Below are 27,787 nucleotides of genomic sequence, written 5' to 3' on the forward strand. Positions count from 1 at the left end.
TTAAAGAGTAAAAACTTGAAGCTAGAATGCCATCTTGTGGCAAGACACCTGCTTAGTTTAGTCAAACTGGTAATCTGAGGATTTCCATCTTTGTCCTGACAAGTTAAACCGATGTCAGCATTTCACCACTTCACAAGTGCTCTAAAACAAAAAACAGCCTATTGAAAAAAAAAGCGATAGTTTTATTGTCTTTATATGTTATCTGCCTACATTTGAGCCCCAAATTCAGAGCATGTTTACCTTTGCATCTGTTTGGTTTTAATCTAACCACAAACATGTTGTTATTTTCATGCAATTAGTAACAGAAACCGTCTTTGCAGCTATAGAGTTGTATACATGAGGCTTATGCTAATATTATAACAGCAGCTCCGTTAATGACTCTCGCTAAGCTATTCCATTAAATATAAAGACTCCCAACAAAGGCGAGAATTTGTTTTTTATTCCCATTTCACATTCTGCTCATACAAATGAAGCAAAAACTAGCCCCGAGGCAAATTTTCCGCAACACGCAGGTTTGATTTTCTCACAGAGCAAAGTTTCCACAAAGCCGAATCCCTGCTGTCCTGTTTGTTTAGGTGTGCGCTGATTAGAAGTTCTCATGCTGGGTACAATGTATCTCAGCACACCGAGGGTTTGAAACGTGACATGTCTTCTACAGTGACTGGAGCCTCAAACACCCCCCCACCCCCGCACCCTACCCCCGCTCCCTCAGTACCTTAGTGTTTAATGGTGTTGTTATCCGAGCTCACACTTTGCCATGCAGCCTTCATTAACACAGGTCATAACACAAGGCATTAATGTTCTCCTTCCGGGTGCTGACAGTCCACCCAGATGGACGGACCATTTGATAAACACTGTACGGTTTTTACTGTTGCCGTTCATTAACCGAGAGACGATTTAGAGGAGAAGGCAGAATGCAGACTGTCTGAATAATGATGTTTCAAAGGGCATTTTTGGAATATTGAATAACATGCAACATCTGCTTTTCATGGTTTCTTATTTTACAGAAATAACATAAAGCGTCAGGATGGCTTTAATGTGCAGGTCTTTAATGAGCTGGTGTAGGGTGAGCACTTTCATGGGTGCTCGTGTGGATTAGCGTTTATGGGCCATGCCAGCGGTAATGATGGCTCTTCTCCTAGACTGTCTGTGACATTTTTTGCTGTGTTTCTTTTATAGGACTCGCTGAGGCCCTCGCCCAAGGCCCGTATCAGTCACCGTAGACGCACCCTGCCGACAGGGCCCCCTGTTTAAAAGTCCTTGGATCTGGCACTAAAAGGGGAACATGCAGAATCTAACTGCAGGAGCGACAGAAGGGATCGCGCTGGCATGTGGCATGTCTGGAAGCCATGAATTCATCTTCACCCTGGTACCCATCGTCTATGGCTGCATCTTTGTCATCGGCATTGTCGGAAACAGTATGGTGGTGGCAGTCATCTACTGCTACATGAAGCTCAAGACGGTAGCCAGCATCTTTGTCCTCAATCTGGCTGTCTCAGACCTAACCTTCCTCATCACTCTACCCATGTGGGCGACCTTCACTGCCACGGGGTATTACTGGCCTTTTGGAGGATTCCTGTGCAAGGCCAGTGCAGGGCTGGTGATTTTCAACCTCTACACCAGCATCTTCTTCCTCACAGCACTCAGCATTGACCGGTACCTGGCCATTGTGCACCCAGTGCGATCACGCCGGTTCCGCACTGTGTTGTACGCACACATCACCTGTGTTGTGATCTGGCTTTTTGCCTTCCTGCTTAGTGTGCCCACAGTGCTGACCAGGAATATCCACAACATCTCAGTCTCCAACACTACGGTCTGTGGCATTCTGCACCAGAACGTTGAAAACAACATAAGGTTGAAGGAGAGCCTTCTGGCCATCAGCCTCATGAAAAGCTTGCTGGGCTTCCTGGTTCCCTTCATCATCATCATCACCTGTTATTGCCTCATTGGACGGGCGCTGCTGGGGGCGACACACATCCAGAAAAGCTCCCGTTCCCGGGACGACGAGGTGCTGCGCATGCTCGCAGCTGCTGTCCTGGCCTTCTTCTTGTGCTGGGTGCCCCATCAGGTGTTCCACTTCCTGCAGGTGCTCACCCAACTGATACTGGAGAAGAACTGCACCATCCTGGAAATCATTGACACTGCAATGCCCTTCACCATCTGCATTGCCTACTTCAACAGCTGCGTTAACCCGATCGTGTACGGCTTCGTGGGGCGCACCTTTCGCAAAAACCTACTGCGTCTGTTGCGCTGTTCGGCAGGTGGACCTACCAGGCCTCACCCGAGCATCACCTCCAAGATGAGCATGCTCTCTTTTCGGGCCTCTGAGGCCCTGAGCCTTACAGTCAAAAGTAATGCCTCCTCTGATGTTAAGTGAAGAAAAAAAAAAAAAGAAATGATACAATTTCACTCTCCTGCTCTTTTGGTCTGTGGTTAAGGGGCCGGTGATGGAGACATTCCATGTTTTTAAAATCCCAACTGTATTACCAAGCACTGAACCGTGCAGAATGGTTGAAATGTTATATTCAAGTCCTTCTGTTAGACCAACAGACATTCACTACCTTGTACAGTTCTTATTTGCAGAATAATTATTCATATACCACCACATGTCACAAAATGCTGGCAAATCTTTCCATCTAAGCCTGTGAAATGAATGTCAATGTCAGTAAGTGAAAAAAAAAATAATCTATGAATTGGCCATATTAATGGAGTATTGCCCTGCTGGAAAAGTCTACACATAATTACTAATCGCTTATCCCATTATTTATAGAAGATATGCATGTCAGCCTTGTGCCTTAATGAAACCGTGCAGTAATATATTGTCCAGTGATAACCATTCTGTGTGCTCAGCAGGTCTTTTACCAGTTGGAACAGTGATCGAGTGCTCAGCAAAGACGCCAAAGCAAAGAAAAAAAAAAAGTCCTCAGCCACCTATGCATGCTCTGCCAGCAGCTGTATACATGCAATAGATGGAAAAGTCTAGCAAAATGTAACGTCAGTTTATATCTGTACCATATCTGACTATGATAACTGGTGTCTCTATGGTATATGGTATTGTCAACTTATGTGCTACTTGTGAAAATGTATGATAACAAACTGTAAAAAAATTTGAGTGCTACACAAACACTCCAGGTTGGGTGATCATTGTCAGTGTCTCTGGTGGTTGTCTTTGTGGTATGTTAATAGATTTTGTTTTTTCTACTCTGTAAGTGTACATTTTGTGAATATATGAAACAATGAATAAAATGAAAAAAAAAGAAAATCCGGTTTTTGGTTGTTGTTTTTTGTATCACCTCATCACGGAGGTCATTTATTATGTAACTGATGATTAGTCATGAAAACCTGTCATTAGTTACCAAACCATCCAGAAACAACAGTTGATCTGAGATTATGTCACTATTATCAAAATCAAGTGACCTTGGCTAAGCCCACCTCCGGCATCTATTAATCATTGACCCTCCATCATCTTGGCCCCTCCACGTATCACCTAAAAATAACAGGTGCACCATAGGGGATCTTTTAGGGAGGATGTATTCCATATTGCTGGATCTCAGACTGGGATTGGTGGATGTGCGGGAAACTGGGGGTTATAAATGCTGGCCAGAGGTGGGGTCAGCCACATTATCAACATGAAGGTCCTCCTGTTTTTCGGATTGTTGGCTGTTGCCCTGGCTGACATCACTCGCTTCGAGGGGTAAGTTCACAATTTTATTTAAACCACAAAACAGTTCATTCTTGTGAACTCAATATCTATCAAAATGTAAAATGTTGCAGTGCTAATCTTTGCTTTGCATTGTGTTATGGACTAATAACGATAGATAATACTGTATATCTTAATGCTGTATTTCTCCAATGTTAACTAGTGAACCACAAGACAACTGCATAAGGCAGCAGTCTGATTCAATGTAGTTATCCTCCCATCAGTTGAAAGTATCTAAATTCCAGTAATTCGTGTTCATTGGTAAACCATTTGTTAATATGAAGAGGTTGTAGTTTATAAAATAGGACTTCCTTGATATTAGTTTTCAGACAAATATATTGTAACCTTAGTTCACCCCAAACCTCTGAACATGGTAGTTTAGCATGTAGATATTGAGTATATCATCAATAATGGAGGGAAAGTGATGCAGCACGGCAGTTCAAAGACTTACCAAAGGTACTACCAAGCTAATATCATCGTGCTAAACCTTACTGAAGTGTCACTGAATAACACAGTAAACCATCAAAATCATTTCACTCCTGTAAAAAGCTCATACCTGTACAGTTTACATTTTCTGTAAGCATTACTGAGCAGTAAAGAGGGTGAACCCCTGCGTTTGTGGACGTTGTACTGTACATTTATGGTCTCACTTGCTTTTGTTTCAATAGAGAGAAAGTCTTCCGTCTGAAGCCTGTGCTTAATGAACATGTGACCCTCATTAAAGACCTGGCCAAGAGCATTGAGGTACCTATTTGCTTTCACAAACACCTTGCAGTGCTGTTCTCTCTCACAAAAGTGGTTTATCTGGCTTGTTAATGGTGGAAAGGGCTGAATTTACCTTTACCTTTTCTGATATACACATTTTTTCCACCTTCACCTTTTTCTATCATGGATTTTTATATCAAAATGCTGCGTAGATCTTCATGAACTTCGACATATTCATCACTTCATGATAATAATTAATTTAGATTTCATCTGAATGTTTCAAAGCTCAAGTGTTTGACTTTGGTGCCACCTGCAGGTCGACTTCTGGAGCCCCGAGAGTGCTGAGCAGGTGACTATCAACATTGACGTGGACATCCGTGTGCAGGCCATCTACCTCGATCAGGTGTACACCATCCTGCAGCAGAGCGACATGGACCAGGTGTAGGTTAAATGAGCAAATTAAAAGCAGTTATCTGATTTCCACTTGGTCACATCAAGTTTTAACATCTTAAACACCAGGTTTCATCTTTTCTTATGATGTTATGACACTTTTTAATGAATCCCTCCTCAGGGTTCTTATTGAGGATGTTCAAGCTGCTGTTGAGGGCCAGTCTAACGGGGCCTCTCCCAGAGGCCACAGCTACACCAAGTACAACACCTGGAATGATGTAAGAGTCTAAAACATTATCACTACAAATCTCAATCCAGACTGGACAGTTATTTTGAGTCTTTATTAATATTATTATTATTCATATATGTCCATCTTTTGAATTTAGATCCAGTCCTGGATGGCCTCCATTTCCTCCTCCAGTCTGATCAGCAAGCAGGTGATTGGAAACACGTACGAGGGACGTCCCATGACTGTCCTCAAGGTAAGTCAGGCTTATCGGCTATCTAAATATGAATATCAGTCACATGTGTCAAAGAATTTTTAAAGGTTTTTCACTCATAGTACAGTACCATCTAACAAATGCCCACCAAATCGCAGCTCGGTAGCAAGACCAGCTTCACCAAACCTGCCATCTTCATGGACTGTGGTATCCACGCCAGAGAGTGGATCTCAACTGCTTTCTGCCAGTGGTTTGTCAAAGAGGTAAGGAAGACGTGAGGAAGTGGAGAGCAAGCACTGATATGGAGGCTTCCCCGGATTAGAGCTCTGAATGTTTTGCAATCGTCCTCAGGCTCTGTCCACCTACGGCCAGGATTCTCAGATGACCAGCCTGCTCAACCAGATGGATGTCTTTGTTCTGCCCGTCTTTAACATTGATGGCTACGACTACACCCACAAGAGCGTATGTGTCCATTTCAAGACTGAAAATATAGTCTTACCTAAAAGAAACTTTCCTGTGCTGTTAATTGTTGGTTTGTGAAATGTATGTTTGACGTGTATTTTCTCCACTTGCTAACTTCAGAACAGGATGTGGAGGAAAACTCGCTCCAGGAAGTCTGGATCCAGCTGCATTGGAACCGATCCCAACAGGAACTTCAACGCTGGCTGGTGCAGTAAGCGCACCATATTCATAATTGTGTTTTAAAGGGCTACTGCAGCAATTTAATATTGCGTTTCCATAAAGTTGGGGGCCTTGTAGGTAAAAGACTTAAAAAGAATAGTTGAAATCTGTGGTGCACAGACCAAAATATACAGATTTTTAGCTCTTTTTATGAGTCCCACCCTAAAAACCTTGAATCTTCTCCACAATGCAAGTTAGTAACATCACACCTCCAGTTAGTAAAGCATGCTTTGGAGCCAACAGCCAAAACTAAGATGACCCTGATGACACCGTGACATTATCGAGGGTTATTTTCTCAGACTTTTGAAAAACTGAACTGTCCCTTTAAGTATGATCATAATGCATTTTAAAAAGTAAAAAAAAAAAAAAAGTATCACTAATAATTTCCCACAACATCATTGCAGCCATTGGAGCCTCCAGCAACCCCTGCAGCGAAACCTTCTGTGGTTACAGTCCCGAGTCCGAGATTGAGGTCAAGAATGTTGCAGACTTCATCCGCAGGAACAAGTCCATCCTCAAGGCCTACATCACCATCCACTCCTACTCTCAGCTGCTGCTCTTCCCCTACTCCTACACCTATGGGCTGTCCGCACACCACAGCGAGCTGGTCAGTCAATAACATCTGCCACCAATGACTTACTGCTCAGTACATACTTCTGAATTAGGCTATTCCTGTTCAGTGACAATGGATAGATAATTATACATCATAGCAATGTCACATGCATCGCTATAGTGCTGCAAAGTATACATTGGAGTAAACAATATTTACTGTATCAGACATATGAGTGTTAAACTTTTGTTCAATCTGGCTCCTCCAATAACGACATAAAGGTACATTGTATTTTAAAATCACAAATTTAAAATTGTGTTACATCTGTATAGAAATTATGTTCATGAGAGATAGACTATTTACCAATGTCTTTATAATTTGGAGTTTTTAAAGTTAAAATGGGGTCTTAAATCATGAATATATATTGGCAATATGTCATACAATCTCTTAAGGTGTTTCCAAGAGCTTAAGCAAGAAATCAGCCCTGTCCCATTACTGTTTGACTCTTATCTAAGGGACACACTTAGCTGCAGCAAATCATTTACTCCCTGCTCACATGCCTCATTCTCATGGCTCTTTTACCTCTCACTGGGATGTCCGAGGGGCTGCACAGTTAACACTGACACCCCTGCTCCAGCTCTCACACTAAACGAGGCAGATCACACATCTCTACTTCTCTATTACTCACTTGTAATTTAGGCTCTCCACTGACACTTTACAGAACAAAAGAACTCCAGGGATCTGTCGTAACTCATCTGTTCGTCCAGAAATATAATTTCCTGCTTGTGCATTTCTCCGGGGATTTTCATTTCCTCTTGCATGCAACTCACCGAAGCTTCTAAGTATTTTCTGTAATATCAGTCGAAATGTTTTCTTTGAGCTCATGCAATTGAGGCATGGAGAAAAAAACAACATACATTTACAAGTTATACTAATAGCTGTAGTTCGATAGTTTGATTTTCTATAGCAGTGCTCCACTTTTGATCCTTATCTGGTATGAACAGTAACCGATGGTTGCAAACGTCAGCCAATTTTAAAGAGATACTGTTGTGTGCCTGAAAAACAAGCTGAGATTTCATCCATATATGTGAATATATCTGTACTTTATGGATCACGACCTTACTAATTTGTCCTTTAACACCTTTAAATTGTTCTTTCTCCTGTGTATTGTAGCTGAAGGTTGCTCAGGGAGCCTCTGCTGCTCTGCGTGGACTGTATGGCACCCGCTACACCAGTGGACCTGGTGCTGCCACAATCTGTAAGTAAAGCAAATTCTGCAGCTGTATTGGTTTTTGAAGGGGAAATAGTGTATTCTGGGGAAGCTTGATAGTCTATTTTTACCTCTAATGTTATGCATTATGATGTTTTCACGATGCACCAGTCTCTGTTGAGAGATACGGCCTCTGAGGCAATCAGGAGCCACAGCTATTTCATGCAAAGGATTTTTTTTTTTTTTTTTGCCCTTGCCTAAAGCCAGAATGAAAACACATTCAGACTGTCCCAGGTCATCAGCATATTCCACTCTGAATAATCCCCCCTTTCCTTATCTGCCCTCAGACCCCGCTGCTGGAGGCTCTGACGACTGGGCCTACGACCTGGGAGTGAAATATTCCTACACCTTCGAGTTGCGTGACACTGGTCGTTATGGCTTCCTGCTGCCCGAGTCTCAGATCAAGCCCACATGCGAGGAGACCATGCTGGCCGTCAAGTACATTGCCGCCTACGTGCAGAAGAACCTCTATTAAAAAGCGGAACTGCCAGGACCCCTGCCAACTCAGCTCCTCTGTACCAGCCCCCAGCCCCTCCAACCTCTCAGCCATCTTCTGCCCGTATCCATGGATACGGGCACCACCCGCCATGTTTCCTCACTGTGCTTGACAGAATGTCAAGATGAGTGCAAACAATAAAATCAATGATCCATCCCCACATGCTGAATCAATTTTTTTTGTGTATATGATAATACAGCATCTGGTACGCTGAGTCTTCGCCATTTGTATGAAAATCTACAACAAAACAGTGATACACAGTGAATAAAATAGTGCTTACACTTTGCAACACATCACTTATAGATCAGAAAATCTGTCTGCTGCATTTTCTGCAATTGCAGGAGGGATTTTCTTCAAGGAAACATTGTGAGACACCAAAATGTAACCACGCAAACAGTTCAGTGTTCCTACATAAACAAGAGATTGCTTCAAGAAACAAAATAGTCCACTAATTCACTGTATCAGCCTCTTTTGAACCCTGGTGATCCCTCTCGTTCAGATGGCACTGTTCCAGTGGTGGAGGACAAGAGGGTGGTGTGGGGGGTGGGGGTTGAGGGGTGGGGGGGGGGGTATCAGTCTTTAAAGGATTTCGAGTCCAGCAGCACAGTACACGAGAACAAAAACAGAGTACTCCTTGGCAGCGTCTCCATTCTGCCAAGCATCTGCCCTGGGGGGACTAAAAGAAAAGAGCCAAAGACCAGCAGGAAATTTAACTGCACTGGCACACATTTCCTGGGTCGAAGGTAGAAAGGTAAACATAAGTGATTGCTTTTTTTTCTCTAAAATATCATGACAAATGCAAAAAAAAAAAGCAAATTGAAATATTAGGCCAACTAGTTTTATACTTTTCTTTAAAAAAAAAATAAAATAAAAAAAAAAAGTGACTAATCAAGCTAATATTCTTACAAATGTTCATTTCTATGTATTTAATTTATATTTTGATTTAAATGTATGACCCCCCCCCCTCCCCCCGCCTTCCCTCCCCCACTCCTCTCTATGAGACCCATCTCTAAAAGTACCACTTGATCTGAGACTCAGGATCTCCAATGACACCACTACAAATAATTGCCTGTAGTAGTAGTAACACGGTAGGACCAGTTGGCCTCCACGGCGAACTGTTTGTTCTGTAACTGCCTTGCTGTGATGTCTTTAATCCACAAGATGGCGACAAATTGCCAGACGTTTGTTAAGGAACACATTGTTCCTGAACTCAATGCCTCTCTTTACGGCATCATCTGCGCGCGTCTCCGTTGACACTTGTCAATGAAGATGACACAAGTCTCAAGAGAGAGAGGTTCGTGCTTGAAAGGTGAAACCTGCAGAATGATGTTCTGGGAGTGTACAATTATGTCTAATTCACTTTTTTTGTTGTTGTTGTTTGTTTTGTTTGTTTAATCTTGTGACAGTTTACTAAAACGAGTAAAAACGAGTAGTCTGTTTAAAAGTTGTTTGTCTTCTTTTTTTTTTTTTTTTTTTCCCACGCTGTAGTTATACTCGTACATCTGTGAATAGTAGTACTCCCTGTACTTCTTTGTGGGTGTGTGTGTGTGTGTGTGTGTGTGCGCGCGGGTGTGTGTTGGAGGCTCATGTTGGGCGCAGGTGGGTGTGTGTGTGTGTGTGTGAAGAGACCCGTCACGTGACGCAGCGCCTGGCTCCTGTCTCGGTGGTATAAATCCACCTCTGTAAAATTCAGTCAGTCTTTTTCCTCCACGCAAAACTCGCCGTCTTCAAGTCCGGGCTACGAAGTAGCGTCGACTTATCCGTCAACCATGGCAGGTACGTAAACACGTTACCGCCTCAAACGGCGACGGCGCAACTTTGTTTTCTATCGTCACCCGAAAACGTGTTTTTTTTTTTTTTTTTTTTTTTTTTTAAAGTAGAAAGTCTCGCGAACTTTGCTAATAATGTGAAATTAGCAGTCTGTTATCATGTTGCAACTACAAAAAAAAAACAACCAAAGTCGGTGTGTTGCTGGTTATTCTGTTTGTGGAGCAGCATCCTGCCAGACTCCTTAAGTTTTCCTGTTTAAGCGACTAACTCGTGTGTTGTTGTTGTTGTTGTTTTGTTTTGTTTTCCTGTGTTATCACAGTGACCGGCTGAGACTGTGACATACATGACGAGTGTACCTCTCTGTAACTTGCGCGATCTCCTCTCCGTTTATTGTGTAGAGGGGGAAAGCAAGACATTCAAGTGTAGAAAGTCGTGTCCGGCGACACGTGGAACATTTAGTTCTTTCATGTCAAAAGAGATCAGACACTCTTTTAACAACTTCTCAGGGTATCTTTCTTTTTTTTTTTTTTTTTTCGTATTATTTTGTTATTAACCCCTTTCAGGTCCACGGACCTCCGGTTTAACAACCACTTGGCTATTGTATGACTAGATGCCTCATAACTCCACTCTCACGTGGGGTATAAGCTTACTGGAAACTGTCCCCTCAGTCCGGAGTGGAAGACATTGTGGAGCCCGGACTGTGAATTCTATAAAACATGGACTGTGATCGAGCTGTCCTGGACTTTGTTAATCATGTGTGAGGTTATATGCATTAAAACTACAGCTCTGCTTCAACCAATTGAAAATGGGGTGGGGTGGGGTGGGGTGGGGGGGGGGGGGTGCAGAGGCAGTGACACAGAACCAACTTTTTCCTGGCATGCCCTGGTAATGGGAGCCATTGTTCTCTGGCTGGCCCGAAAATTGTAGAACCTCCGAGGCAATTAACATTTCACGAGGGCTCGCAACTAATGATTGTTTAGTTGTTTGGTCTTTTTAATATGTCCGAAAACAGGGAACAATGTCGACCGGCGCGTTTCCACAAAAACCCAATGTGCAGCCTAAAATGTCTTGCTTTTGTCGTAAGCAACATTGTACGACCGAAAGATATTCAGTTTATTATCATGAAGGATGAAAGAAAAGAGTATTCGCATTTAATAAGCTGGAATCAAAGAAGTTGAGTATTTATTTTTTTCATTTAAAAATTGACTTTGATCAATTCATGTAGGTGGCACTACATTTTACTGAAGGGGGCGGGGGGGGGTGGGGGGGAGTGTTACATGCAATCCAATTGGGATTCACGTTGGCCCACATGCTACATTCACACAACCATCCCAGCTGCCATGCCGGTTTCATCATCCCAGTAAATGTGCGCTCTCACAAGGCGAGTCATTGTTCTAAAACATGACTTGGAAGGTAGCTCACCGACTTTCCTTCCCGCAGTCCAAGGTGGTGGTACATAGCGGGCGTGGCACTGCAAATAAAATTCACCTTAACGAGGCATTCAATATTTTACTGGGTACCGAAGTCTTATTATTCTTCTACACAAGTGAGAAGTCGTCCACCGAGGGGTGGATCGTATTGCTCATTTTTAAGCATTTGAAATGAAAGTTGTGTAATCCCACTTTTTTTTTTTTTTTTTAACCTAAAAGTGGGTTAAAAAAAAAAGGAACAAAAAAAGAAGCTGTTTCTGTATCACTTATTCTAATGGTGTTGCTGGTGTATGTCTCGTATTGCTGCAGATAACTGTCCAAACATGAATGAAGAGATGTCAAAGACGGAGTAAAATAGTAGAACATTTTTCAACTATTTGAAATGTCAATGGTAAACTACATTTTTAACTGCAAAAAAAAAAAAAAAAAAAAAAGTCTCCTCTGCAATACTTAGCATTTCGAGTCCTTTTTGTGTTTTGAATAAAAACCGCAACCGGTTCTTTAACTCAACTGGACCTGGGAGGTTTGTACTTAATATTGTCAGGGCTTGATTTATAGTACATATTGTGCTGACGCACTGACTTGCAACTAATCAAAGTAGAATGTTCTTTTTTTTTTTAACTTGAATGCAGTTGTCCGGCTTCAAACATATTTCATTTAAGTATTTTTATATCAAGTTCTTTCCTGAAGATTTTTTTTTTTTTTTTTTGCCTCTGCAGTAGCCAGATGTGCAGAGAACGCTCATGATTCGTCTGATCGTCCTTAAAGCTGATCAAATTGAATTGTTTTTGTTTTTTTTGTTTTTCTTTACAGATCAGGCCTTTGTGACGTTGGCTACTAATGACAGTTACGCTCGGGGCGCCATGGTTTTGGGCAAATCCCTCCGTAACCACAGTACATCCAAGAAGCTGGCGGCCCTCATCGGTCCACACGTGTCAGAGCCTTGCCAGTAAGAAACCCAACAGCACAAGATTTCTCGAGTCACGCCTTGCTAGCGTGCCCGTCTGCTCTTGTTTTCCACCTGGATGGTTGATGGGGTGGTTTAATTCACGTGTTGCGAATCGTCAGGTCCGTGCTGAAGAGGATCTACGACGAGGTGAGGGTGGTGGACGTGCTGGACAGCGGCGACGCGGCGCACCTGGCCATGATGAAGAGGCCTGACCTGGGCGTCACCTTCACCAAACTCCACTGCTGGACCCTCACGCATTACTCCAAATGCGTTTTCATGGATGCAGACACTCTGGTGAGATTTTTTTTTTTTTTTTTGGTCCTTTAGCACAATGCACTTCCAAGATGCAGAACATTATTGTTGTTCATGAACACGTTTGTCCATCTGTGCTCGTCTGGGTCCGCATCCCAGGTGCTTTCAAATATAGATGAGCTGTTTGACAGAGAGGAGCTGTCGGCCGCTCCCGACCCCGGCTGGCCCGACTGCTTCAACTCCGGCGTGTTTGTTTTTTGTCCTTCTGCGGAGACTTATGGCAAACTGCTTCAGTACTGTACAGAACACGGCAGCTTTGACGGTAAGCAGAGCGATACATTTCTCTTTTTCCAAATTATTATTATTATTATTGTTTTTTTTTTTTTTAATCAAATGTCTTCTAGATTGATCAAGTAGAGGAATCATTTTAAGTCATTTATCAAACAAAATTACAGCTTTTCAAATAACACGCGTGCTGCTTTTCCGTTTACTCACTGACAATGAAATATCTGAGGGTTTGGACTGCTGTTCGGACAAAATCAATCATTTTAAAGACACCGAATAGACTTGACCATCAATCGAAAATACTCAAATCATTGTTCAAACGTATTGTTGTCTGCCTTAGTTTATATAACGGACCAATTCAGCATTTTCAGAAAAGCCTTCATTTGCCTTCCCGCAGAAAGTTTCACGAAAAGATCAATGCCGGTGTATTGCAAAACCCACATCCATATCCCCTAATATTTAGAAATGTAACTTATTCATTTCGTGAGATTTGGGGGAGACTGCTAGATGGATTTCTTTTTACCTCAGGGCAGAGCTAAGTTAGCTTTTTGCCACCGTTTTCCAGGTTTCTACGCTAAGATCACCAGAACTCGAAGGTTCAAACCAATTCCTTCAGCTCGATATGTCCGCTTCCATTTATCCTTTGAACCCATTTCAGCATGTTGGCATTGGATTGAAATAATATTCGTTTCCCTCAAAACACAATTTTACACGCACTTTATTGCCAATGATTTAATATCGCTCGAATCCCCCCCCCCCCCCCCCCCTCCTCCAGTCATACACAAATATAAAAGCTCTGAGCTCACTTGAGTAACATAAAGTTCTTGGTAACGTGATGTTAAACTGAGCTTGTTTACCTTTCGCTCTAAGTACGGCATTTATCAAGCCCAGAGACGGGACACAAGGCCCTCCTGTCAGAGACTCGCCCTTGCCGAGTTATTCTCAGGGGCTCGGTGGGGCGGAGGTTAAATTTGAGAGGCCCTGTTTTGCACAGAGCACCGGTTGACATTCAGCAGTTCTTCTGTGAAGTGCACTGTAACTGAATTGTGGCCCTAGTTTTGGCTCCGTGTCAGTTTTGGTGAACAGCGCTTCTCAAATCGGTGGCTAAAAAAAAAAAAAAAAGAAATCGATGGTACACGCTAGTGGGGTGCTGTGGTTCACCTCCTTCGCGCTCCCCAAAAAAAAAAGACAAGTTTTAATTTTGTTTTCGGGACAGAACAGCTGAAATCCCAACGCTTGACTCAGCCCTTCCCATTAAAAACACGTATTCATGCTGCGAATAACATTTGGACCGGCTAAAATATGCAATCACACCGCCTCAGTTAAACATTGAATCGCTAAGAACTACAATACTACGGTGAGTTAGCATTCGGCTGGAGGTATTTATTGTGCTGAGAAGCCTCCACCGGCAGGATCCTGCTTCCGCTCACCTTCACTTATAGTTGTGAATCTTCTCTACTTTTAGTTTACAATCATTAAACAAAGCAATTTCTTTCGTTTGGTTATGTTTTGATAATGGGTAAAAGCTGTCTTATTTATAGCCGCGGGCGGTCTCTTCACGTGCGCCGGAGCGGGAGTTGAAGCTGCGTTGACCTTTCAGCATTTCGGTTCCACTCTCCTTCGTGGCATACACGGCACGCCCCCGCGCACGCGGCACCCCGCCTCTCGCCGCAGACATGGACGGCATATTGAAAAGCGGTTGAACCCGGAGGCTCTATCTCCGCATCTGTGGGCTCCAGTGTTGTCCGCTGCCAAAACAAACTGGCAGGGCTGGATGCACATTCTCGCCGCGGCCTGCTCATCCCCTCAAAATGAAGATATTCAGTCCCATATTGAGTTTTGGAAATCCCCAGTGGAGCCCGTGGGTTCGGACAAACGGCGGCTATGTGTGTTATTTTAAACTGCGGCAGCCTGCGGTTTGAGAAACTTTTACGGTCCCCATCTTTTTAGGCGCCCCGTGTTCAAAAGTTCCATTGACGTCCGAGCGCCTCCTCTCGCGCCGGTTCAATCACTCGGTGACCGGTAAGGTGAAGCAACTCGGCTTCAGTCGTCAATGGGCCGGTTATGTTTTTGTTTGTTCTGTCTGCGGACTGACAAGACCCGACCGTGAAACACAGGAGGTGTTCTGTGAGTGGGAGAGGTTGGGTGAGGGAGGGGGACGGGGGGGGGTTTGATAAGGCTCAATTTAGATGTGGTTGTACCTAAAGTGTGGTTGTGCCTACATGACATCAAAGGTGGCCCTCCGCCCCAAACTGTCTGGAGTTTGTGCGAGTCACCGCCGCGGAGAAGGGCTGCTCCAGTTCCGACTGAGCGAAGGGCGAGCGGCGAGCGGCGGCGGCGGCTCGGCCCCCGCCGCGGACCGGAGGCAGCTCGAGCGCAAACTCCGAAATGAGCGTTAACCCGGAGGGCAACGTTGATTCACATCGCCAGCGCGGGGGGGGGGGGGGGGAGACAAAACTTCTTCAACGCTTGTCTCATTTTGTTATTTAAAGCTGAGCGCTCGCGAATAGAGCTCGTTGTCGTTTGAAATGTTTTTGGCATTGGAGCAGATAAAAAGACCTGCGTTTCTGCGCTGATACCAAAATGAAAACTTGATTACTTTTTTTTTTTTTTTTCTAATAATAATATTTTGCGCTGAAAAATATAAAAATCTTTATTCACAAATAAACTTCTCTCAAACCAGTGAAAGAAATCCAATCTGTTAAAATGGTCGACGTCGATAAAGTACAAGGAGCAAGTTCTTTATGTTTCCATAATGCCTTGGTGTGGAAGTGTTGTTCACCAGACCTTTATTACAGTTTGAGACGAGGGATTTAATTTCGCCCCGTTGATCGGCAGCAATATGAAGCGTGCGAGTGTTTAAAATGGAGCAATCAAATTAGCATTAACTGTCTGTTTAACAGGCGGCCTATTCAAATGCTTCTGCCGTTGCCAAGCAGAAATTGAATTTGAACTGCGCAGTGTTTGAGGTTGGTGAACAAACAGCTGGCGAGTCAGTCTTGACAGTTGAAAAACTCCACACTGATGTGTGCGCGCGTGTGTGTGTGTGTGTATATATATATATATGTATGTATATATAAATCCCTTAGCCTTTCCGCAACACACTGATCTTTGACATTTTTGACATCACTGAAGAGTAGGGTGTCCACAGCGTGGGACTGGAATGTTCTGTATTTAATCTTCGGCGCAGCTACAGCGCTCACCGCAAAGCAACACTTGCACACGGTTGTGCTTTCACGAAGCCCGAGCGAGGCAAACCGCCGCCTCGAGCGAATCAGATAACGTATTTCAAATAACCCCGCGAAAGATCAGCGAAAGAAGGAAATCCGGCTGCGCGTTCCCGAACCGTGTGCCTGCCCGCCCGGACTCGCGCGTACGCCTCGGCGGACGGAGTTAAGTTCGGCGCGACGGCGGAGAGACGAATTTGTCTGGTTGTCGCAGGCGCGGCCCTCATTTATTTGACTGACTGACCGGGCGAATTTAAACAGGTCGCCGTCTCGTGACGCGGGGCCGGCGCGAATGAAAGGCGAACCAGAGGGCGGAAGGAGACACTCGTGACCCCTGGACGTGCATCCCGACGTACATTTTGATTATTCGCACGTTCCGCGTGAAGATGTTTTTAAATGAATCCACTTAAACTGGGTTCAGACTTGAATCGCATCAGATTTCTTGTTTGTCATGTCCCGTCAAAAGCGGCTTCTCTTTTTTTTTTTTTTTTTAACGTAATTGTGAAGTCACGACCGAATGTTGATTCTTCTTTTCTTTTTCTTTTTCTCTTTTCTGTCGCAGGAGGAGACCAAGGAGCTTTGAATGGGTACTTCAGTGACTGGGCAACGGCTGACATATCAAAACACCTCCCATTCATTTACAACCTGAGCAGCATAGCCATCTACACCTACCTTCCGGCGTTCAAGCAGTAAGCGTTCGGCCGCGCGGGGGGGGGACGCCGACATTAACGCCGTCGTTCCGAAACGTGTAAAAGCGCTCGGCCCTCGCGGTTTTACAAGTCGCGCTTTAACGCGCACGTCCACGAGACGGTTGTGTTCTGTTTGGACGGCGTGCGAATCTTGTGCTCCGGATGCCCCCGGCCAAGACGCAAGTAGACACCTGATCACATGACGGTGTAGCGACATCGTGACATGACTTCAGGTTACGAGCGAGACGAGCGGTGATACTCCCAGCAGCTGAGCCGGAGCGTCCCCCCCCACTACCCCCCCCGACCCCCGGCAGGCCTCCGCTCTTGGGTTGGATATCCACCCTGAGCTCCCAACAGCTGATACTGAATCCTGAAATAGAGTGCTTTATTTAAAGACCTTTTTTTTTTTTATGTTCGCCTCCAGGACTGGTCATTGTGTAATGTGTCTTAAGCCCCCCCCCTCCCTCCTCCCTCCACCATCTCCCGTTCCAACAGCACCTCCGCGTCTACACCTCTTCCCTCAAAGAACGAAGCTCATCAACAAGTTCTTAGGTTTGGTATTTCCTAACATCCAACCGGGGATGACACCGGGGATAAATGTGTCTTTAGTTGTTGCTGCTTGTCAGCAGCCGTGCCTGGAGGTCTGGCAAACGGCAACAAAACAAATCCCGCTGGGCCAGATTCAGGTTTATTTGTGTACTCGTGGCACTTTGCCAATGCTGAGAAGACACCTGGATCTGTCAGAGGTGAAGCAATATTTTTCTGATTCAAACTTCACAAAACGTTATTATTACTTATTCAGGATTTTTATTTCATCCACACAAAGACAACTTCTTTTTTTTTTTTTTAAAACCTCCCCAAACCTGCAACGACGTAATATTATAGTTATATAATGGACATAAACATAGTCGGTTTAGTTCTCACACTTCTCTTGCTTGTCCCTCGCTGCAATTGTTCATCGTTTTAATGGAACCCAATCTAATATGCAAGATACTTTTAATCTGAATTTCAAACAAAAGCACATGTTTAAAAGAGGGTTGCACCGCAAACAGACTGCTGAGTCAGTTTGCGAAAAATATGAAAATCGCGTTATTGACCCGAAACGTAAAAAAAAGAAGCTTGAATACTCAAATACCGTTTTATGATCCTAAAAACTACTGTAGTACAATGTTTTTTTTGTTTTTTTTACTACTTTGATTTTCTGAATTACCATCTCTTACCATATTTATCTACAGTTTGAGAAAAATAATTCACAAAATCTAACAAAGCATTTAAAATATATATATTAAAAAAAAAAAAAAAAAGTGTGTAGATTCTAATCCTTATTTTAATATATTACTTCTTTTCAGATATGGTGGAAATGCCAAAGTGGTCCATTTCCTGGGGAAGACCAAGCCTTGGAGTTACACGTTTGACCCCAAAGCCAGACGGATTTCGGGGAGCGTGGAGGACGCCACCACGCATCCCGCCTTCCTCCTGGACTGGTGGAGCCTGTACTCCAGCGCCGTGGTGCCCATGCTGCAGGAGCAGTACGGAGACCAGCCTTTCCACTCCGGATGCGTGGAGGTGAGCGAACATGAAATGAATTGGGGTTTCCGTCGATCCCGCATTTACTGTCGCGCGATTAAGACCCGTCCCGACTCGGATCGCGAGCGGCGTTGCAGATTTGTAAACGTTTCAAACGGGTGCTGTCTGCTGGATTTTCCCTTTTTGTTGTTGTTGTTGTTGTTGTTGTTTATAATACTACCTTGCAGCATTGCATTCATTGCATCAAATTGCATTCAGCTTGCAAAAAAAAGAAAGAATAGAATTCGAGTACTCGAGCCGAAGGAAACGCGTTGAGTCGATCGAAGACCTCAACGTGACCCAACCGACTACTTGCAGCTTCCAACTTTTTTTTTGGACCATCAACATGCTGACCGTGGCGTCCTGATCATCGGGATCTACAAAACCTAAAGACGTGCGGGTTGCGATTTGTTAATGCAGTAAAAATGTGTTTGGAAATACGGCAGGTTGAAGAATTTGATGTGCACCTCGTAACTGGAAATGTTAAAACCTCTTTTTTTTTTATTTTTTTATCTTCCTATTCATCTCGTAACGTTCCAGTACAGTGACATGGTCACTTTTGAAAGCGAACAGGTACGGAAAGGAAGATTTTATTTTATTTTTCTAGATTAACAGTTGAATAACAATTTGTTGCCACCTGGTTATTTGCTATTAATACTCCCTCTAAAATCAGAGCTTCCGTGTGTGTTTTGTCTGCGGCCGTTAATGTGGAAAAGGCTACGTACGGAGAGTTCAACTAGAAATAAGTGTACATGATGTGTTCGATAAAGTCGGCGTCTCACTCGTTTTTCCGGTTTTTTTTGTTGTTGTTGTTGTTTTTTCTTCCTCCTGTGATTGCGTTGTGTTTTCATCCAGGGCGAGAGCACGTCCTCGCACGCACAGGAACTCCAGCCCCTCATGTCCTCGGAAGAGCGGAAGCAGAAATGGGAGCAAGGCCAGGCAGACTACATGGGCGTGGACTCGTTCGACAACATCAAGAGGAAGCTTGATACTTTTCTCAAATAATGTAGGAATAATTTGGGATATCAAAAGAGCACTTGCAGTCTAACAAACTGTAAAAAAAATAATAATAAAAAAAAAAAAAAGGTTTTCCTTTCTTCTCGTCTCTCCCCCCCCCCCCCCCCCCCGGTACTCCAAAGACCGCGCAGTTTCAAAATGGGAAAAGAAAAAGTCAAATGAACGGCTTTAACTGTCTACGCAGGCTTTTCACTATTCAGTTTCTTCTGCCGCGGGTTATCTGTTCTGCTACACTGTAAAGAAAATCGGCAAATTGAGGCTACATATTGAAAATGTTTGCAACGTGTTTTTTTTTTCATGTCCTTGCTCGTTGTAAAAAGGAGACGGCAACACAAACTGGGCCTTTTTGTATCAGCGACATGATTGATTTTTAATTTTTTTGTATTACGCCGTCATCTAGCAGCCTTCTTAATGTTGTCTTTTCTCAAAGTTAATTTACCTTTTTGTTTAAATTGGAACAGTCTCTGTCCAAGATAGAAAAAAATAAATGTTTACAGCACTTCTAAAGGCCATGATACGGTCATGCAGCCATACGTGTAGACTCGATCCTTAGTGCCTTAGCGTCGCGCTCTCTCTACTGCCTTCATCCTGTCAGTTGTTGACCAGCGGCTTTTCTCCAGGCGATTTGGTTTTTGGATTTTAATCCAATTTACTTGACCAGGATGTTTGGCTGTACCACAAAATCTTTCATCTGGAATCATTAAACGTTTTGCATTTGCTACGGTGGTTTTTTTTTTCTTCCATGTCTTTGTGTTCTTGTTTGAACTGACTGTTTATATTTTGCGTACAATTGGATGCTAATAATTTAAAGGCATGTTTTATCCAGAAGCTCTTCACCGTGGGGACCGTTTTTGACATTTTTGGACTCGTGACTTATTTTTCACATTTTAGATGACTTTTTTTTTTTTTTATCACTTTTTTACAAAAAAGTCATGTTGTCCAAAATGTGATAAAAAAAAAAAAAGTCAAACTAACATGTTCAAAGTATGACTTTCTTTTGATATTTCGGACGACATGCTATAGTGCGACTTTTTATTAAATATTTTGGACGAAATGCTACACTGACTTTTTTTTCTATACTATGACTTTTTTTTTTCATATTTTGGACGACACTCCAAAAGTGTGACTTTTTTTTTTTTTTTTTACATTTTGGACGACATGCTACACTGACTTTTTTTTTTAATTTTTTTTATCACTTTTTAAAAGACCTGCTATAGTGTGACTTTTTTTTATCACTTTTTGGACGACATGCTATAATGTGACTTATTTGCCATATTTCGGACGACATTAAAGAAGCGTGACTTTTTTGTGCTATTTGTGAGCCGGCCTTCTTCACCAGTTTGTTAAGTCTGTTGGTGTCGCCGGCTCCAACGCTGCTCCCCCCAGCAGACCACGGCGAAGTACAAAGCACTGGCCACAACAGACTGGTAGAACATCTCCCAACATCTCGCTGCACACATTGAAGGATCGAAGTTTCCTCAAGAAAAAGAGTCGACTCATCACCTTCTTGTAGGCAGCGTTTGATGTTGGTCTTCCAGTTCAGTCTGTTGTCGATGGACACACCCAGGTACTCGTACTCCTCCACCATGTCCACCTCCTCTCCCAGAACTCTCGGCGGTTGTGGAGCCGTCGTCTTCCTCCTGAAGTCGACCACCATCTCTCTGGTCTTGGCCACGTTCAGGAGCAGGTGATTACTTCCCGCCCGCTCCACAAAGTCCTCCGCTACTGCCCTGTACTCATCCTCCCGTCCGTCCCTTGTACATGGACGGGAGGATATATATATATATATATATATATATATATATATATATATTTACTATAATGTCAAACTAAAGTATGACATTTTTGACGACACAGTATACTACATATATAAATACATTGCAGTGGTCATGTGGACCCTGGATTAAGTACAAATTTAACTGTAAAGGTGATAAAAACAACCTTTTTTAAAGATACAACACATTGTTAAAGATTCCACTTGTAATTTGTGATTCCTTTTGGCATTTGCGAGGCTGACATTTTAGATGTCCAGCTCAAACCGGGAACATCTTTCAAAATCGAAGAGCGTTTTGGAAGCAGTGGAGGGCGGGGAGGGGGATTTACCTACCGGCTACTTCTGGTTTCGCTTCAATCGCTTTGTTGGCCACAACAAACTCGGTCCGATTTGACTTTGAAAAAAAAAAAAGAATCACAAAGAACATTTTTAATCACACTTAAATGATCTGAAAATAGGTAGGTAGGTATATACTTTATTAATCCCCGAGGGGGGATTTTTTTTTAATACGCTCATAGTTTGAAGGTGCTTTCTCATGAAGAACGTATTATTCTAAAGCCATTTCCCCCACGTCGTTTCCTGACGGGGAATGGAGAAGGGGGGGATTTTTAATGGACGTGAAGCAGGGGGGGCCGGGGGTGTGCCGTGACCCCACGCTGGCGGCTGATGAGTCACGCCGCTGTGCCAGGAAAGTAAACACACCATTCCGCCCAAGATGGCCCCGCTGTCCACTTTCAGGGCTGCACTCATGGTGTCTTTCTCCGTGTTTCTGACGGCGCTGCTGGGCTTCGGACTGCCGGCGCTGCTCAACGCAGCCACGAGGCTGTTGGGGTTACCGGAGACGAGCGTGACGGAGTGCATCGTTGTGCTCTATGCAGCTTTTGTGCTGTACGTTGCGACGCCACGAATCCCCAGAGGAGTGGTGGAGGTAAAGTTGCATGGTGGTGGTGGTGGTGGTGGTGGTGGGGGCTCATTTTCAGCACGAAAATGAATGTGCATGAGATCCCGTAACACAGAGAAGTGGATATACGAACATAACGGCCACATCCTGACTTTGCTTTATTACGCCACAGTTATTGCGTAACCGCACGATGAGTATTACCAACAGAAGAATTACTGTAAATCGTGGCGCAATTTTTGTATTCGTAATTTAAATGACACCCAGTTGATGATTTATCCTGCTGTATGTAGTGATTTATTATTATTTATTTTTTTTATGTCTCACCTTAATAACCCTTCCTGTTTTTTTGTAGGTGAAAGGGAAAGCTGTGCTCATTACTGGCTGCGACAGTGGATTTGGTCATGCCCTTGCCAAACATCTGCACAAGCTCGGCTTCACCGTCTTTGCTGGATGTCTTCTGAAGGTACGGATCAAATTATGGGAGAGTGCCAGTGTTGTTTTGTGATGGGCCCGCGTTCTGCATCCTGTTGTGGGGGCTCATTTCCACCAATGACGAGAGAGCCCGCAGGGTGGTGGTGGTGGTGGTGGTGGCGAAGCGGCAGGAGAGACACCGGAGAGGTTTCGTGGACTTCAGCGGGACGCGTCAGCAGTTCGGCCGCTGAGACGACGCCCGGCCTGGGGTCCGCTTGACAGATGACAAACTCTCCCGGTCCCTGAACCCCTTCCTTCTTAGTGAAGGAGGCACAACAGCCTCTTTCCTGCCCATAAATGTTTTGTTTTTTGTTTTGTTTTTTTGGCATTTGCATAATATCAGTGTCAATCACCTCTTGCAGGATAAAAACGGCGAGGGTGCAAAGGAGCTGGAGGAGTTTCATTCAGACCGCATGAAGGTGGTCCAGCTGGACGTGTGCAGTGAGGAGCAGGTGAACACGGCTGTAGAGTACATCAAAGGCAACCTGCAGGACTCAGAAAGAGGTAAATGAATCTAAATACAACAACAAAACAAAACAAAAATAACAACAAAAATTCTCATTCACACATTTCACATCTGTGGCCGCCTCAGGTCTGTGGGCTGTGGTGAACAACGCCGGCGTGTCAACGTTCGGAGAGGTAGAATTTACCTCCCTGGACACCTACAAACAGGTGTCGGAGGTCAACCTGTGGGGCACCATCAGGGTCACCAAAGCTGTTCTGCCGTTAATCCGCAGGGCGAAAGGTAAAGCTCTTGGAAAAAAAAACACCCCGGATAACACATACTCTCACTGTTTGTCATGTAGTTGTGACTCTTGTTACACAGTGTCCAAAATGACTGGGGCAAAAATCTGAGGGGACAAATAGTTGCATGTCGTCCCCCCCCCGTCCAAAGTCTCTGTGAAGGATTATCAGCACAGTTAGGATTCCTGTTTGAAAGAAAAGAATGCAGCCAAACAACAAATATTAACAATACAAACAAGCTACAAAGCTTTTCCCCGAAATGCGAAATGAAATGTTTAACATGAATGAAAATATTTTTTTTAGGGAAAAACTCCTGAACACAGTTACAAGTAAACAAGAAAGGCAAGAGACGGTAATACGAAAATATCTTGACGAAAGTAAGTAATATAAAAACGAAAAGTAAGACAGGACAAAGTAGTAAATAAAAAGAAATATCCTATTTGAGTTATGAGTTAATGTATTTTAAATAGTTGTTTTAGAAACTCTTTCCAGCAGAGCAGCCGCGTGCTGCATCCCTTTTAATAAATTCATAATGAGTGACTCGTCAAGAAACAGTGATGCAGTTCAAATATTCGCCGAGCAAAGCAAAGGTCCAGGAAACGTTCTCGTTAAGAAGGTTGCTAAAGACGGTTGAACTCTGGACCCTGGAAGCTTGACGGCTATCAAACAGCACCAAAGACCTTTAATTTAACATGACTCTGTTACTTGTGCCGGATTAACAATTCTGTCACCTTTTGACCGTTTTACACAACGGTCGTTTTAAGAGAGATCCTGAAGAGCAGCGGCCGGATAAGAGAATAAAAAAGTCCTGAGCCAAGTTGTATCCCTTGACCGCAGGCCGTGTCGTGAACCTGGCCAGCATGTACGGGAGGATGGGCAACGTCCTGCGCTCGCCCTACTGCGTGTCCAAATACGGCGTGGAAGCCTTTTCCGACTGCCTCCGCTACGAGATGAAGACCTGGGGGGTGAAAGTGTCCATCGTCGAACCGGGCAACTTCATCGCGGCCACCGGCATCCTGACGCGCGACGTCGTGGCCGCCACGGCCACCAAGCTGTGGAGCGAGGCGCCCTCCGGCGTGAAGGAGGATTACGGGAAAGCCCACTTCGACCGCCACGTGGCTTCGATGCGCTCCTACTGCAGCAGCGGACAGAAGGACGTGAGCCCCGTTCTGGGCGACATCACCGACGCCGTCGTGTCCAAGCGCCCCTACACGCGGTACAACCCCATGGAGCCACACTGGTGGATCCGAGTGCAGGTGATGACCCACCTGCTGGGCGCCATATCCGACCTCCTGTACTTCTAAAAAAAAAAAAAAAAAAAAAAAGAGACCCGTGCCAGCTCCCCTCCGCTCCGCCGTCGGATCGGATAGCAGCACGTCCTTCGGCTCTGTAGCATTAAGCAGATCTGCAGACTCACCCCGAAGGCGAGTTTCTGCCACTGTAATCCTCAGCACTTGAAATCATTCACTGATCAAGCCTTAAAACTTAAATGTTGTTTTTATTAGTTGTTTTTTTTGTAACTTTTAAGTAAAATGGTTGCACTTTGCTTTTCTTATGTCTGGCAAGAACCTTAATCTTTATCTGTACAGATATATTCTCTGATAAGTAGTAACTACTTAGCGTTTGACATCGGCGGGGCCGCGACGTGCTCGTAGCCGCAAGAACCGCATCCTCATTGTTGTCTGTTGCATTTAAATCTTCCCAGAGAGAGAAAGGAAAAAAAAAAAAAAAAAAGGAGGAGGAGGAGGGCCAAAGCTGGTAGAGCTCGAGAGAAGGCTCCCCGGCTGTTGCGTTTGTGGCCGACACCGGAACAAACCGAGGTCAGCTACTGTACGAGCGTGGTGAGATCTGGCTCGGCTCGCCCCCCCCTCCAAAAAAAAAAAAAAAAAAAAAAGTTACGCAACAGCAACACAAGCCCACTTTGTCTCACATGCTCCGTGAGATCCTGCGTGCCACTTCTTGATGTGATTAATGAACAAAAAAAACACAAAAAAAGGTTTCCCTCTCCTCCCTCCCTCCCTCCCTCCTCGGTGGCACAGCATTTTGTATATTGAATGACACAATTGAATAGGGCATTATATTTTAAAAAAATATTACAATCGCAGTATCACTTTTCAAAACTGACTTGAAATAAAAGTAACCAAAAATGATGATGGTGTTTTGTCGGGATGGCGGCGCCAGAAGGTGCAATTGTACGAAGCAGCCGCCAGGTGGCACACGTGCATCGTCCAAAACTACCCGCTGCTCTCCTCACGCAACAGTCACGTTACTTACTCCCCATCAGACATGGTTAACGTCCCGATTTAAACTGCATTATAAATCCCATCAACCACAAAGCAGCGAGGGGAAAAAAAAAAACAGCTGCCCGGCTTTCTTTTACATTCAAACGTGAAGCCGAGTCTATAAAACATGTCGTCAAACCGCCGCGTTTCCTAATTAGGTCAAAACAGGGCTCCCAGAAAAACATTGACTATTGTGTAAAACACACGTGGCACATTCAAACAACAGACGTGATTTTTTTTTTTTAATTTTTTTTATGCCGTTTATTACGTCTTTTGAACACTCTAATAAACTCTTCTAAATTATTACACCTGAAGACGATCTCTTACCCCCCTCCCCTCCCCCCTCCATAAAAACAGTATTAAGAGCATGACATAAAATTTTCACAGCACTGCCTTTATCATTCCACAGCATGAATCTGTTTTCTTCACTCTCTCATACAGGGGGGAAAAAAAAAAGAAAAGAAAAGAAAAGAAAGAAAGAAAAAAGCTTTGCGTGAGACAAAGAACACCATAGAAATGCAAGCAGCACAAAAGCACCAAAGTTAAAAAAAACATGGGCCACTTGTTCTGAACACTATCAAGACATCCGCGCGTGTTTTATCTCGAGCTGCCGCCGGAGTTCTTGGATCATGAAGAATAGTCTGATAAGCAATCTCGATAATATCTGTCACAAGTGACTTCAATGTCTTTTTTTCTTATTTATTTATTTATTTTTTAATGCAGATTTGAAACCACCTCGGTACAGCTACAAGGCTCTGCTCATGCGGCCTCCGTTGTTGTAAAATGAAAGAAAACAAAAAAGATCCCAGTAACAATATCTATGCAGGGAGATACTGTAGTTCTTTGTTTGAATATCAAGTAAAACATTTAAGTATTGAGGCGTTGTTTTGTTTTTTTGTTGCTTTTTTGTTTTGTTTTTTTTTGTACATATTTAAGTGGCTAAACTGCAAAAGTGAATGTCTTACACTAGTCTTACATAGAGACATAAAAAAAAAAACCACAAAAAAAAAACAACCTATATCCTCAGAAACCGTGACAGTTTTCCTCACAACCGATACGTGATACCGTTACTTGAGGCGCTCACGCACCAGATTCGGGTCATGATTACGTCACACCCGCGGTTACGTTTCTCAATGAACGTCGGCACATATTTCTTTTTGTTTTTTTTTGTTTTTTTTTTGTAGACTGTACATGTAGGCATTCACTGTTCACTTAAGACATTATACTTGATGAAATCAGCTACGGTAAGGTCACTTGAAAACTACACACAATATCGACTGACGGGCATTTTATGTAAAAAAAAAAAAAAAAAAAAGAAATTCAGACAATGACACTTTCAGCCGACATCAAAGTGAGCGCCGAATGAGGAAACGCATCTCCGCCCCCGCTATGAGGATGTTTTCAGACACCTCGACGCGTCACTCACTAATCGCTTAAACTGACGCACATGCAAAGCTTTAACCAAATAAGCACGCGGCGGCAACGAGAGAAGCGGGAAGCACGGGACGAATAAAAAAAAAAAAAAAAAAAAGCAAGTGGGACGCTAAACCTTTGGTTGACAAAAAAAAAAAAAAAAAAGAAGCTGTGAAGGCACATTTAAAAATCTCCTCCTAAATCCTTCAAACTGGGGCACACCGCGTCGGCGTTGGTCGCTTTAACGCTGCGTAATAATCGCAGACGCCGTAGAGCTGGAAGTCGGGGAGGACATTTTGCCCAAAACAAAAAAAAAAAGGAACAAAATGAGTGGCTGATAGCAGCTGATGACAACTGAGGGCATCTCGCATAAAGTGTCAGCGAAACGACAACAGTAGGACAGGCAGGGTGACTGGGGTGGGACTGGGGGGTGGGTGGGATAAATGACATGAAAGAGGATTCTCTTAATACTAATCTGGTGAATGAAAACGAAAGGCAATAAAGGCGCCGAGGTACCGGCGTAACTGGAAGTAACGGTTCAATTGAAATGAATCTTTTTAGTAGACTTGGGACCCCAAAATCACGCAGGGCCACGCCGATCAACAGGTCTCGCGATTTTACGCTTCCGGCGTACTCTCGGGAGGTCGGTTCCCGATCCCGAGAAGCTTCTCAATCCTGGAATGTGTTGTTGTTGTTGTTTTTGTTGTTGTTGTTGTACGGTTTAATAAGACGTAATCCGACCTGCGAGCGTGAAATTAGAATTTGCCCCTTTTTTTCCCCACCCG

The 27,787-nt window shown here is 43.8% G+C and overlaps 4 protein-coding genes across 7 annotated transcripts in view; all 4 read left to right on the plus strand.

The window, feature by feature from the left end:
• agtr1b (angiotensin II receptor, type 1b) overlaps window positions 1-3,250 on the plus strand; it is a 110,075-nt gene extending 106,825 nt beyond the window's left edge. For all 3 annotated transcript variants that reach the window (XM_069703559.1, XM_069703560.1, XM_069703558.1), the window contains one exon: window positions 1,180-3,250. In XM_069703559.1, coding sequence (XP_069559660.1) covers window positions 1,286-2,377 — 1,092 coding nt within the window. In that variant the 5' untranslated portion in view covers window positions 1,180-1,285 and the 3' untranslated portion in view covers window positions 2,378-3,250. The remainder of the gene's footprint in view (window positions 1-1,179) is intronic.
• A 379-nt stretch (window positions 3,251-3,629) lies between these two features.
• Window positions 3,630-8,392, plus strand: cpb1 (carboxypeptidase B1 (tissue)). The gene is made up of 11 exons (XM_069703553.1): window positions 3,630-3,694; window positions 4,369-4,444; window positions 4,722-4,846; window positions 4,977-5,073; window positions 5,182-5,277; window positions 5,394-5,498; window positions 5,587-5,697; window positions 5,818-5,908; window positions 6,321-6,523; window positions 7,640-7,724; window positions 8,024-8,392. Exons 1-11 carry the CDS (start codon window positions 3,630-3,632, stop codon window positions 8,209-8,211), a joined length of 1,242 nt encoding a protein of 413 aa, XP_069559654.1. The 3' UTR covers window positions 8,212-8,392.
• Window positions 8,393-9,867: 1,475 nt separating this feature from the next.
• Window positions 9,868-19,791, plus strand: gyg1b (glycogenin 1b). The gene is made up of 7 exons (XM_069703563.1): window positions 9,868-10,008; window positions 12,246-12,381; window positions 12,501-12,675; window positions 12,793-12,955; window positions 16,708-16,834; window positions 18,184-18,400; window positions 19,256-19,791. Exons 1-7 carry the CDS (start codon window positions 10,002-10,004, stop codon window positions 19,403-19,405), a joined length of 975 nt encoding a protein of 324 aa, XP_069559664.1. The 5' UTR covers window positions 9,868-10,001; the 3' UTR covers window positions 19,406-19,791.
• Window positions 19,792-21,887: 2,096 nt separating this feature from the next.
• bdh1 (3-hydroxybutyrate dehydrogenase, type 1) lies at window positions 21,888-27,437 on the plus strand. 2 transcript variants are annotated; one of them, XM_069703561.1, is made up of 5 exons: window positions 21,888-22,119; window positions 22,445-22,555; window positions 22,926-23,067; window positions 23,156-23,308; window positions 24,145-27,437. In XM_069703561.1, the coding sequence occupies exons 1-5, from the start codon at window positions 21,907-21,909 to the stop codon at window positions 24,609-24,611; spliced, it is 1,086 nt and encodes a 361-aa protein (XP_069559662.1). In that variant the 5' UTR covers window positions 21,888-21,906; the 3' UTR covers window positions 24,612-27,437. The 2 variants fall into 2 exon arrangements, with proteins under 2 accessions (XP_069559662.1, XP_069559663.1); XM_069703562.1 differs by lacking the exon at window positions 23,156-23,308.
• Window positions 27,438-27,787: the final 350 nt, after the last annotated feature.

Source organism: Brachyistius frenatus, unplaced genomic scaffold (assembly GCF_029030835.1).
Source record: "Brachyistius frenatus isolate BFR_SWC_R1_liver_20210118 unplaced genomic scaffold, ASM2903083v1 Contig_47, whole genome shotgun sequence".
Classification (NCBI taxonomy): domain Eukaryota; kingdom Metazoa; phylum Chordata; class Actinopteri; family Embiotocidae; genus Brachyistius; species Brachyistius frenatus.